General features: G+C 38.0%; 1 protein-coding gene across 6 annotated transcripts in view; it reads right to left on the reverse strand.

Moving 5' to 3' along the window:
* The window catches only part of CEP290 (centrosomal protein 290), a 57,124-nt gene that overhangs the window by 14,229 nt on the left and 29,148 nt on the right, over positions 1 to 13,747 (reverse strand). For 5 of the 6 annotated variants that reach the window (XM_054830059.1, XM_054830069.1, XM_054830078.1 and 2 more), the window contains 13 exons: positions 13,323 to 13,474; positions 12,241 to 12,352; positions 11,120 to 11,575; positions 6,896 to 7,060; positions 6,532 to 6,639; positions 6,310 to 6,444; positions 5,413 to 5,679; positions 4,275 to 4,382; positions 3,494 to 3,693; positions 2,593 to 2,806; positions 2,261 to 2,398; positions 1,948 to 2,169; positions 1,258 to 1,374 (listed from right to left, as the gene is read on the reverse strand). In XM_054830059.1, the coding sequence (XP_054686034.1) occupies positions 1,258 to 1,374; positions 1,948 to 2,169; positions 2,261 to 2,398; positions 2,593 to 2,806; positions 3,494 to 3,693; positions 4,275 to 4,382; positions 5,413 to 5,679; positions 6,310 to 6,444; positions 6,532 to 6,639; positions 6,896 to 7,060; positions 11,120 to 11,575; positions 12,241 to 12,352; positions 13,323 to 13,474 (2,394 nt within the window). The remainder of the gene's footprint in view (positions 1 to 1,257; positions 1,375 to 1,947; positions 2,170 to 2,260; positions 2,399 to 2,592; positions 2,807 to 3,493; positions 3,694 to 4,274; positions 4,383 to 5,412; positions 5,680 to 6,309; positions 6,445 to 6,531; positions 6,640 to 6,895; positions 7,061 to 11,119; positions 11,576 to 12,240; positions 12,353 to 13,322; positions 13,475 to 13,747) is intronic. The other variant, XM_054830087.1, reaches the window with a different exon arrangement.

A 13,747-nucleotide genomic window follows, 5' to 3' on the forward strand; every position in this document is an offset into this window, starting at 1 on the left:
CAGGCCCAGCTGGATACCTTAAGAATGCTGTATCAACTGGTATATAAAGCTGATGCAGTTTAATGCTATTACCAAATTCTTCCTTAGCTTTTCATATTCATTTCACAAAAAAGGAGTGACACATTTTATGAAATTAGAGGTGCTAGTGCAATGTATCCTTTCACTTCGAATTACATGTTAGTAAAGAAGACAGAATAAAAGAAGTAGTGTTTTTCTATGCCAATTTACAGCAGATCTGTCTTCTGCAGCTCACCAGTTTATATGTCCCTGCTGCACAGCTGTACAATTGGTCATTTTAGTTTAATTTTCCTATGAGAAATGGAATCTCTACTTAAAGTTTCAATTCAGTAACGATAAATTATACATCAGTTAAAAACTGTACCTATGTGATCACAAATGGCTACTGAAAAATCAGTCAATATTCCTGTAAGCAATTTTTGTTTTGTTTTGTTTTAAATGGACTTTTCCCTTCTCCAGTTAGCCCCTGTACTTCCTTTTCTGTCTTCATTCTAAACAATTACTGCTACTAAGGGACAGACAGCAAAATCTTGGAAAAAGGAAAAAAAACATGCCAAGTTTGAGAAAATTATCTCTAGACACTAAGCAACAGGTATTTAAAAAGTCTCAAATTAACTGGAAGCATAAGTGCAGTCCTAGAATAATATTTGATATCATAAACAGTCTGAATGTCATTATACAAGCATGCTATAATATTCCAGTATACTTTATGATTACTATGATAAGCCACTAATTAGTTACTGAAGTAGTAAAATAACGAGCAAAAAACCAAACAAAACAACTGGTAAAACAAACACATCTCCAATCGCTCAGAACCTCCTCTATGTGTAGATCACTATTGTGAGAATAATCACTTATACAGACATCATCCGTTTTAGGATTCACACTTTTGCTCTGAAGTACTTCATGGTTTTATCATTGCATTGAGTTCACAAATGCACACTTGACAGCACTTATGTAATCAATTTCACTGCTACCTATAAAATCTTAGTTTTCTAAGATTTGCAAGGGATCTTTAATTCTACAACAATGGCAGGAAAACATTAATATATTGGTACTAAGCAACAAGAGCAGTAACAAAAAGCATGGGAAACACAAAGAAATTACAGTCATGAAACTGCTTTTCTTCTGATTAAGTTTGCTTGGTTGGTTGGGTTTTTTAGAGGCAACAGGGAGAGCTGAACAGCCTAGACCTAGGCTGATGGTGCCTTTCTAAGCCATGATCTAAATATCACATACCTTGTCTTCTCTTACACCTTTTTTTTCTGTTTCTTCACACTTCTTCTCAAGTTCACTTTCCAACTTCGTAATTTTTTTCTGAAGTGCATCAATCAGATTTTGTTCATCAGCTTTGCTCTGAAAAATTACAAACTTTTAGAAACTTAAAGTTTAATGAACACTACCTAAGTATTTCTCTCCACTCAAAAAATAAGGACTTTAATTCCAATTGGTAGAATTAGTTTATGACCTAAATGATCTTTTTAAAATTATCTTTAAATTATTAAAGTATTTGAATGTAACTTTGCATTCTAAACTGAATAATCAGCAGCAAGTAGCTGAATTACAAAAAAAATAAATCAGACAATTCTACTGTAAATCCTTCCCTTTTCTTCTGAAAAGGGAAATAATGACAGCCAGGAAGATCACAAAAATCCATTTTTCAAAGAAGCTTTGAAAGTGGCAGTTCAATTCCTCAGACTCTTTAAAACATATTTCAAAGAGCAAGTATTTTTCAATCTCTTCCTTTCATTTGAGGCATGCTTCCAACAGCAAAAGCTAATAGCTCACATGCAACCCAGCTGATGAGCAAACATAACTTTTTAAATAGTGTAAGTCTCAATGCCTGCCAAAAGTACTTAATCTTTCCCCTCAGCACATCTATGCAGAAACTTGACCAACATTGAACATATTTTTAAAAATCAGTTCTACCTGAATGCTACTGCTTAGCCTCCTAATCCGTTTCTTCAGTTCTTCATTTTCTTTTTCCATTTCATTTTTTTCTCTTAACATTTTAGCAAATGCTTTTTCTTTCCTCTGAAGTTCTTGGTTCAACTCATTCCTTTCATCAGACAAAGAACTTTCCCTGGTTTTACTTATTTTTAGGTTATATGTAAGTTTTGTGATCTGATTATTTAATTCCTCTATCTGTGTCTAGAAGAAAACAAACAAACAAACCAGCAAAGCCCCCAAATCAATATTATCAACAATACAACAGTGCAATACAATATTACCTAGTACTCACCATAAGCTCCTTTGTTTGTCTGTCAACAATCTCCTGGACATTCATATATGCCTCTTTTTGTGATGCAGCAGAAATAATCTGCTGTTCGGCATTAGCAGTCATTTCTGCTCGGAGTTCCAGAAGTGCTTTACTCAAAGCCTGAAAATAATAAATTCAAGTTCTTTTAAGTGAAGAAGCTGCTAATATGAAGATTACAAGAAAAGGCAATTATATTTTACTAGGTTATAATATGCAATTATATTCTACCTCCTGCTGTACTATACATAGAATTCTTAAGCACTAAGCAACATAAAACATTTATGTGACATAGGGATTAATTTTTTTTGACTAACTTTCTGCTGCTTCTCTTTTATGGCTAACTGGCTCTTCAGGTGTTCCACCAGGTTTTTCAGTGTTGCTGTGGGTGCTCTATTATTTGCTTCTTTTTGAACCTCTAGTTCAGCTTTTACATTTGCTAACTCCTTCTCCATCTGAGATAACATGTTCCTCAATTCATTTGCTTCATCTTTCAGTTGTTCCACATCAACTGTGTGCTTTTCCTGAAGCCTAATAAAAAAATAAGCATTAACAGGGTACACTGCAATACTTAAGTTAGCAAACTCCAAATAAATAACAAAAGGCACAACGTTATATTTTTATTATTGTTAAAGCAAATGACACATAGATTTGGAAAGAGCAAAAAAAGACTGACTCAATAAAGAAGGCTTCCATTTAATAAAAAAATTACTGAAGAAGATTAGCAAAATGAGATTAGAGCATTGTTCATTCTAATTCCTGGTCCTAACAGGTAAAGAAATCATCATGCATTTTTCCTTTTAAAAAGGGGTTGAATTTTCATGATTTTAAACTTGTTAGGCAGCAAGCCCAAATGGATGTATCAGGGAAAAAAAACCAACACACACACAAACCAGCAAGTATCACAGTAGCTTAAAGACTCTCATACCAAGGCTCCTTGAATACTTTCTCTTCCACTGAATGGCACAAAGCTAACAACTGAAAGGCATTTTTCCAAGCTAATATAGCCAGTTTTGCTATATTACCCTTGATGAAGGGCTACAGATTAAAGATCATTTACAATTTCCAACCATAGTAACTCTTTTGAGTTAGTATTTTAGCCAAATCTTAAATTCAGCAAAAACATGTTCAATTTGATAGACGAGTCCTGTAGCAGCAATACATAATTGACTTGATTCAATCCAATTATGACTTATGTTAACAGCCTAAAAAACTTACTGGGCTCTGACAGTCTCAAACTCTTTGATTTTCATTAAAGTAATTTGTTTTTGTTTCTCCAAATCAGATGATGTTTTCTTTAATTTTCCAACAAGTGAAGCAAGAGAATTATCCTGTTCTGCTACAGTTTGCTCCATTTCAGCTAAGTGGAGAAAATATTTGTTGTTGGAAAGTGATAAAGAAGTCTTTTTCACTAACTCCTGTAAAACAGAACAAATGCAGATGATAAATATTTTAAACTTTAAATCAAAGATAAGCATTAGTGATGCATTTTAAACTCAATCCTGAACATAACCAAGTATTAATATCTAACATGTTTATTTACTGAGATGGGATTATTAGTCCACAGAGAAAGTAGCCACATTGGTTTGAAAAGAGCTTTGTGGATCTAATGATCCTCAGAATAACCAGTTAAATACAGGTTTCACCTTAGCCTGAAGTGTCAAGAGAAAATTTGTATTGAAATGGGTTAGCTGAACATAACCACAGACTGAATGAAAAGAACAGAAAACAAAATACACCTTTCTCTCCCAGAAATCTCCATAAATTAGGATGATACAAAAAATGCTCATAAGCTGGTAACTTTGGGGTTTTTTTACACTTGACTTCTAATCCATCTCTTGCGAATTCTCTCAAGAATACAATAATTCTGTATCAACCACCCATTTGTTTATCCTGTCATCATTTATTACTTACTTTTGACTGCAAAACTGTTCTTTCGGGCAACAATTTTAAAAATCTGGGAACAAGGTAAATAATTCCACAAATACACATTACTCACCAAAGCAGTCTGTTTGAATTTATTAAGGGAATTGTCAGTATGCAAATTTAACTTCTGGTGTAGAACTCTAAGGTCTTCCTCATGCTTATTTGCCATTTCCTCTTGTTCCTGTTAGTTCAAAATAAAAATATAACTCTATTGATGCACGCTATTCCAGAAAGTCATGAAACTACAGTACCTTCATGTTGATTGCTCATTCATTGCTCAGTTTTGCTCCCCAAAGTTTTCTCTAATTCTGGCAGTTTTAAAAATTCTTCTCTTCTTGCTATAATAAATGATTTTTTTTTTCCTTTTTCACACTATTGGAAAAAAAATCTACTATTGCAGTTTTAAGCTATTTAGAAAGTAGTATGGGCCAACAGGACAGAAGCTGGAGAGCAAAACAGTTGGTGTTGGTCCTCACCAACTATGATTATCAATATGGATAGTGATATCCATACTATGTAGTTTTCAGGTCTGTTTACTTTGGACTATAGTGTGATCCTGTGAATTGAATGTCTGCTGGCAGACAGAGCACAGTAGGCTCATTTTTAGACTGCATCTTCTGGTTTAGTTCCAAACAAAAAAGCTACACGTGTTAACCAGAGCACACTAAGCGAAGATGATAAGAAGGTCGCTTTGGAAATGTACTTCTGATTCAAACACACTAAGACTGATGCATGTTTAGTCTCGAAGTACCTCTTATACACAAGGTTTATGCTTTAAAATATGCTTTAATTTAAAACATGCTTTAATTTAAAATATGCTTTAAGAAGCATATTTTCGATAAATGCATCTTTGCTGTACCTTCCAAATTCACTACAAGATTCAGTACAGAGATCATTGTTGCAAGTACTGGAAAATCCCATATAAATATACAATATACTGAGACCATTTCTCATAGCAGAATTTTAATTTTCTTCCTGTCACACTAATTTAATTCCTAGACAGACATCATATACATAAACTTGTGACTGAGCAAGCCTCCTATTTTAAGAAGTTAAAAAATTCCACATGAACTTTCTACATAAAAATTACTGTCTCTGTTCTGTTACCTGAGGTCAGACACTTTTAAAGATTTCACTAGCAATGAGATAAACAGAGAATCAAATAAAACAACTTAAAAATGAAGGAAATTTTGTGCAAAAAGTTTAACTACCTCTCTTGCTTTAGCAAGCAAATGTTGGTATTTTTTTAACACTTCCTCCTTTTGATTTAATCTTGCTTGCATATTTGTGATGGTTTGATGAGCAATTTTTACGGCACGATGGTACTCTGGATCATCTTCTCGTTTGCCTAATTCAGCCATTATTTTCTCTCTTTCTGATGTTGCAGGTAATTGAAGTCTTAGTTCATTTATAACTTTGTCTCTTGATAAAACATTTTGTTCAGCTTTCCACAGAGCAGTTTCCTTTTCTTTTAATTTCTACAACGAAAGGCAATTGTTGCATTTCCAAAATTCAGACACTGCAGAAAGATCTTACTTTTTAAAAAACATACCATAAAGATTTGTCTAAATGGACTTACAAACAGAAAACATTTCACACTCAGTTCTGGCTGTATAGGATTACTAACAGATAAAAAAAGTCCTGGAATATCATTACCGGGCCTTTATCTATTATTTGCTTGGCATGAGACACTCATTTTGTGATACCAAATTAAGAAGAACCACAAAATATCTTCAGTAACAGAATTTCAGTTTAGCAGCCAAAGATAAGAAGATTTTGTTATGCTACTTGTTAAATTTAACGTAACGCTTGCCAAATTTAACTAGTTATAGTCAACTGAATTTTGTATAGCAAGAGCATCTTACCCTACTAAATGAATATTCTAAAATATTCAAAAAATGTCCCCAATAATTTGTTCCCGTGGAAAAATATTTCATTTTAGTCATGGTGTGATTATATTATTTACATTTGCTCTGTGTTAAATAATTCTAAGCGATTGGTCACATTCAAGTGACATTTATAAAAGGATATTTATTATATATAAAAAATTAAAGGGCATAGAAATACAGGCTTTGTCCCTTTATGTGATAATTTATATATTTAATTACCTCCTCCAGTGATTTGCAGGTTGTCCTAGTTTCCAGGATTGTTCGAATATGCTCCTGAATCTTTCTCAAAGCCAACTCAAGTTGTTGTGGGAGTGGCAGACTGGGGTCTGGAACTGATCCTGTAGCCTCTTCTAACTGCACAGAAAGATTCATATTCATGTAATCTGACAGCTCCAAAAAACGTGCTTATGAATCTATTTTTAGTTAATTCAGTGCATGTACCTTTAGAGCTGTACTAAAGATTTCATTTTGTTGATGATCATACAGGTCTAATTGGCGCTGCAGTTCTACTTCCCTCTGGTCCCAAGCCAATTGCCTTTCTTCATGAAACTGTAACAAATGTTTGATAAAGGTATTCTATTTATTGAAGGCAATGGGAATTTTATGACCAACTTAAACAGGAAAGAGAAAAAAAAAAAAGGGGATACCAAAATGTAAAATACTCAAATGTTCTGTTAAAAAGAATTATAGAACCAAGATACAAACATCTATGTTAAAAACTTAGTAAGAAGAATCTTCCTTTTTAAAAATCACTGAGTGAAATAAGGAATAGGCTGTTTTTCTAATAGCATGCAGAAATACATACCTTGTTCTGCTGCACAATTTCTTCCTCTAGATTATTGATTGTATGTTCATATTCAGAAATTATATTACGTAAATACTTCACCTCTTCCTTTTGCTTGACTAACTCTCGATTGAGTTTAAGTTCCTGCAGATGGAGTTCCTCCATCTTCATATGCCATTCAATTACCTAATAACAAATGATACACTATTATATTTACCAAGCCCACAGGCCAACAAGATGCAGCTACACTCTTTGATTTTGAGGCAGTATGGCACTTATCCAACCAGCAGGAAGAAAGACATTCTGCCTTTTTAAGCTTCTTCCCTTCTCTTGAGTGAGGAGGCATGACAAGAGTATAAAACGGCAGGAGGAATGACTGAAAACTGCAGCAAACAATTGGAAAGGCAACAGGATTCCCGTACACTGACAGAAGTGCATTGCAAATAATTTTCAGATGACCTAAGTTATACCCTATGCATCTGTCAAGACTGAACAAAAAAAGCATACAAGAAGTTTGGCTGTCTTTTCTAAATCAGCAAAAGATTTTTAAAACAATTAAAACCAGTATGTATTAAAAAATGTACATGTACTAGGAATAAGAGACATGTTTGTGTCAAAATGCTCCAAAAAAACATTCGAAAACTGGCTTAAAACTAAAACATGCCAAGAGCACTACAAGCATTGCTTACATGCAGACATCTTTAGTCATGACAGATATAACCATATTATGTAATACACAGTGATTTGAAAGAGAAGTGAGAAAGCCTTATTCAAATTTCAAGGCAACATTGTTTATAATAGCAAGATACGATTACGTAGAATTACATGAGTATAAGAACATTTCTGACCATGCTGCCTAAATTATTGCCCCTGGATTTGAGCACACTCAAAACCTAGAGGAGATGAGCCAGGGGCTCCAGATGCAACAGGAACCAACGGGGTAACACTGGGAAGATACAGCAAAAGAATTCCTGCCGCTCCAGCCAGTAAGTCAGCCTCATCGGGGGCACAACTGAAATGCCTCTACGCAAACACACGGAGCATGGGGAACAAACAAGAGGAGCTGGAGACATGTGTGCGCCTGCAAGGCTATGACCTTATTGGCATTACAGAGACATGGTAGGATAGCTCCTATGACTGGAGTGTTGGGATGGAAGGGTACAGGCTCTTTAGGAAGGACAGGCAGGGCAGACAAGGAGGGGGAGTCGCCCTCTATATCAGTGACCAGCTGGAGTGCATGGAGCTCCACCTGGGGATGGATGAGGAGCCGACTGAGAGCCTATGGGTCAGGATTACAGGGAGGGCAGGGGCAGAGGCCGTCATAGCAGGGGTCTGCTACAGGCCACCTGACCAGGGGGACCAAGCAGATGAAGCCCTCTATAGGCAGACAGGAGCAGCCTCACGTTCACAAGCCCTGGTCCTTATGGGGGACTTCAACCACCCTGACATCTGTTGGAGGGACAATGCAGCAGAGCACAAGCAATCCAGGAAGTTCCTGGAATGTGTCGATGACAACTTTCTCCTCCAAGTGATGGAGGAGCCCACGAGGAGAGGTGCCATGCTGGACCTTATTCTCACCAATAAGGAGGGCCTGGTAGGGGATGTGAAGGCTCAAGGGCAGCCTTGGCTGCAGTGACCATGAAATGGTGGAATTCAGGATCCTCAGGGCAGCAAGGAGGGCACACAGCAAGCTCACTACCCTGGACTTCAGGGGAGCAGACTTTGGTCTCTTCAGGGACCTGCCTGGTAGCGTACCATGGGACAAAGCCCTGGAAGGAAGAGGGGCCCAAGTCAGCTGGCTAATATTCAAGGGTCACCTCCTCCAAGCTCAGGAGCGATGCATCCCAACAAAGAGGAAGTCAGGCAAAAACACCAAGAGGCCCCCATGGATGAACAAGGAGCTCCTGGGCAAATTCGAACAAAAAAAGGAAGCCAACAGAGGCTGGAAGCAAGGGCAGGTAGCCTGGGAGAAAAACAGAGAAAGTGTCCGAGCAGCAAGGGATCAGGTTAGGAAAGCCAAAGCCCTGACAGAATTCAATCCAGCCAGGGATGTCAAGGACAACAAGAAAAGCTTCTATAGGTATGTCAGTGAGAAAAGGAGGACGAGGGAAAATGTGGGTCCCCTCCAGAATGAAACGGGTGAACTGGTTACCCAGGATATGGAGAAGGCTGAGGTACTTAACGAATCTTTTGCCTCAGCTTTCACTGGCAAGTGCTCTAGCCACACCACCCAGGTCACAGAAGGCAGGGACTGGGAGAATGCAGAACCGCCCACCGCAGGAGAGGATCAGGTTCAAGAATATCTAAGGAACCTGAAGGTGCACAAGTCCATGGGACCTGATGAGTTGCATCTGCGGGTCTTGAGGGAACTGGCGGATGAAGTGGCCAGGCCACTCGCCATCATATGTGAGAAGTCCTGGCAGTACAGTGAAGTTCCCACCAACTGGAAGAGGGGGAACATAATCCCCATTTTTAAGAAAGGTAAAAAGGAAGACCCAGGGAACTACAGGCCGGTCAGTCTCACCTCCGTGCCTGGCAAGATTATGGAGCAGACCCTCCTGGAAACTATGCTCAGGCACATGGAAAATAAGGAGGTGACTGGTGACAGCCAACACGGCTTCACTAAGGGCAAATCATGCCTGACAAATTTGGTGGCCTTCTATGATGGGGTTACAGCATTGGTGGATAAGGGAAGTGCTACTGATGTCATCTACCTGGACTTGTCCCACACAACATCCTTGTCTCTGAATTGGAGAGACACGGATATGCCGGATGCACCACTCTGTGGATATGGAACTGGCTGGATGGTCACACTCAAAGAGTTGCGGTCAATGGCTTGATGTCCAAGCGGAGATCAGTGACGAGTGGCGTTCCTCAGGGGCGGTACTGGGACCAGCACTGTTCAACACCTTTGTCAGTGACATGGACAGTGGGATCGAGTGCTCCCTCAGCAAGTTTGCCAGCGACACCAAGCTGTGTGGTGTGGTTGACATGCTGGAGGGAAGGGATGCCATCCAGAGGGACCATGACAGGCTGGAGAGGTGGGCCTGTGCGAACCACATGAAGTTCCACAAGGCCAAGGGCAAGGTCCTGCACGTGGGTCGGCACAATCCCAAGCACAGCTACAGACTGAGCGAGGAATGGATTGAAAGCAGCCCCTAGGAGAAGGACTTGGGGGTATTGATCAATGAGAAGCTCAACATGAGCCAGCAGTGTGTGCTTGCAGCCCAGAAAGCCAACCATATCCTGGGCTGCATCAAAAGAAGCGTGACCAGCAGGTCGAGGGAGGGGATTCTGCCCCTCTACTCCGCTCTTGTGAGACCCCACCTGGAGTACTGCATCCAGCTCTGGGGGCCCCAGTACAAGAGAGACATGGAGCTGTTGGAGAGAGTCCAGAGGAGGGCCACAAAGCTGGTCAGAGGGCTGGAGCCCCTCTCCTATGAAGACCAGCTGGGAGAGTTAGGATCTTTCAGCCTGGAGAAAAGAAGGCTCCGGGGAGATCTAATTGCAGCTTACCAGTACTTGAAGGAGGCCTACAGGAAAGCTGGAGAGGGACTGTTTATCAGGGAGTGCAGTGACAGGACAAGGGGTAATGGGTTTAAGCTGAAGGAGGGTCGATTTAGATTAGATGTTAGGAAGAAATTCTTCACTGTGAGGGTGGTGAGGCACTGGAACAGGTTGCCCAGAGAGGCTGTGGATGCCCCCTCCCTGGAAGTGTTCAAGGCCAGGTTGGATGGGCCTTTGGGCAATGTGGTCTAGTGGAGGGTGTCCCTGCCCATGGCAGGGGGGTTGGAACTAGATGATCTTTGAGGTCCCCTCCAACCCAAACCATTCTATGATTCTATGATTTATTTAAGATGACGTGGATTCGCAGTGAAGATTTAGCTGCAAACTCATGGAACAGAACTTCAGAATGCTACTCTGCATTTAATTCAACTTAATTCATAATTTAATTCAATTTAATATAACTGAATTAATAGTTAGCTTCTACTTTCTATGCCACTTAATTGGGCACAAAAGAAAATGAGTAAATCTGATTGCGCTGACTTTTACAGGACAAATAACTAATGATGTATTACTTTTTTAAAATAGGAAACGAAAAAATGACAGCTGTCATTCTAACAAAGTGTATTTTGAAATCATTAAGTTCTACATTAAAACAGACGTAGGGAACAAGCTGAACTGAAATGTAATTCAAATGCAGATCAGATGAACAAAGCTATTCAAAGTTGTAAAATAGCAAACCTTTTGAGCTCCTCTTGTATCCTTCAACGCACTTACTAATTCCTCTAAACTTTTCAGTTTTAAGTCCATCTCTAATGCTCTGTTTTCTGCACTTCGTCGCTCCTGCTGGGCATGCTGAACTTCTTCCAAAATCTTCAGTTTGTCATTCTGTAGCTGAATCATTGTTTTAGAGAATTTTTCTTGCTGTGCTAAAGGCAGAGCACCACTAAACTGTCGCCGCAAAGACTGAACTGTCTGTTGTAGATGTTTGGCTCTATTTCTTCCTTCCAGTCGGGCAAAATATAAGGCTTGTTCTCTCTCATCAAGCTTCTGCTCTAAACGTAGATTATGGATCTCCATCTTCTGTAATTTCGATTTAAGCATCTCCAATTTGCCTACAGCAACAGATTCACTACCTTGAAGGGCTATGATATGTTGATGCAGTTTTGCAATAACTGATTTTTCATCTGACTGTGCCTAAGAACAAAATATATAGAACAAATTTATTTTTAATTTTGAATATGTTAATGCAGTGTATATGTAAATATAAACAAGGTGGGGTTTTTTATATTTTATATATTGCATGTATTTTATTCCATAGATAAGAGCAAGAATTAGCCTCTAAACCCAGCTTTTTTTCCACTATTGTTTCTACAGCCAAATTTTAGAAGTACACCTTTTCAGATACTGATCTTAAAAACTGTATCTTTTCAAAACACCAGGAAATGAGGTAAAAATGTATTCCTACAGTTAGATAATATGATAGCATAAAAGCTGACAAAAGTGTTGTATTTAGGGATTCAAACATTTCTAGAACATGCCTGTCTTATAAAAAAAATGATCAAACTTTCCTGATATTAAATATTGACCATGAGCTATTAATCATATAGGAATAAATATTACCTAAATAACATGGAAAAAAGCTCAGGATCTGTAATAGCTGTACAGCTAGAAATGGAAAAATGGAGAAGGGAATAATTAATACAGAAATCTTGAAAGGATATGTATACTACAAGGACCAGCTTGCTAAGATCCTTCTGAAATGCTTTTGCAGGTTCCTAATTCACTGTAAAATTACTTCATTTCTTCTCACTCCAGGGAAAAAATTCCAAACTGCAGTGTTAGTAAAGGCTGAATTTTACCTGATAGTCTAAAATTTGCATTCTAAGAGATTCCACTTCTTTATCTCTGTATTGCTGGCGTGCCTCCAGAGCTTCAACTTGTGTTTTTGCTACATCTGACAGTTCTCTTAACCTTGCAGGAAAAACAAGAGTATTGTGTCACTTGAAACCACTGAATAACCTATTAAGTTTTTCTACACAGAAGATGCTACAAAAAGATGTTTAGTATGTTTCCTCATATCAAAACATTTGAAGACTTTGTTCTTTTCAGCATACCCTTCTCTACTACTCAGAGTCCTTTTTAGGAAAATTATTCCGTATTGCCTCTCAACTTTTTCACAGGACATTTTCCTGTATGTTATACAGAAATTTGCTAGCAGTAACCGACTCCAGGAAAACAATGCCATGGTTTTACCTGAACTAAGCATCTCTGTCCTCTACTTCTCTCCCACCTCAGGACATAAATGCTCAACAAGTTTCATTGTGAATTCCTTTGTTTCCCCAAGTCTAATCACTCATTTTCAGTGTCAAAAATCACTGCAAATATCCCCACAGGCTTTGCTGGTTTAGGAATATGACAGGATTACATTATTTAGTCAGGCAAATGTCCCTATCAACATATCTAAAAAGGTCAGTTTTTCAATTTATGCATACAAAGTTAATCTCTTAAGTAAATGGCAAAAAAACCTCACTGCAATTTAATCTTTGAGATATCTATGACTCTTTGAAAGTAAGAATTGCTTTCCAACTTATGAGATTTTCATCCATTTAAGGGAGATTGTGGCACAGGAACAACATAAACCTTAATTAATTTGTTTAAAAATACTAGTAATAAGTATTTAAGTGCACACTTACTCATGTCTATCCAGGGCACCACTTAACTCCTTGTTAAAATCAAAATGAAGCAAATTACTTTCTTTATAGTCATGGATTAAATGCTACATTTTCAATTCCAACTTTGGCCTATATAAATGCCAAAAAAATTAGGCATTGAAAATTATCCGTTAGTAATACGTAAGTAGTGTATTACACAAACCTATATAGCCTCATTTTTGCATGCTTCTGAACATACTGCATTTGAAATCTGTTACTTCAACACTTACTTTGATACTTCAAGCTTGAGCTCCATCTCACGCTTCTCTAGGTCCATGATTTGTTGTCTGTCTGCATCACTTACTGCCTTACTTACACTCTTTGACAGTTCATCTCTTAATTCCTGTTCCACTTTCTGTGCCTCAAGGTTGATTTTGGTGACCTTAAAAAAAACAAAACCAGAAACAAAAAAAATGGAATCCTAAGCACACAACTGCTCCCAACCCTGCAAAGAAAAAAGCAGCGCCAAAAGCATCTTTTCTTTTTAGTCATTACAAAACACTGTTCAGCTGTGTTAAAAAAAAAACATTTCCTTTCCTTTCTGCTTAAATGTCTTTTTGTTTGCAGCATTGCATACACATAGGAACATATACACAGAAAAAGTCTCTAAACGTTTCAGGAAATGAACAGTCTTACTTATATATTTATATACTGT

Source organism: Grus americana, chromosome 1 (genome assembly GCF_028858705.1).
Source record: "Grus americana isolate bGruAme1 chromosome 1, bGruAme1.mat, whole genome shotgun sequence".
Classification (NCBI taxonomy): domain Eukaryota; kingdom Metazoa; phylum Chordata; class Aves; order Gruiformes; family Gruidae; genus Grus; species Grus americana.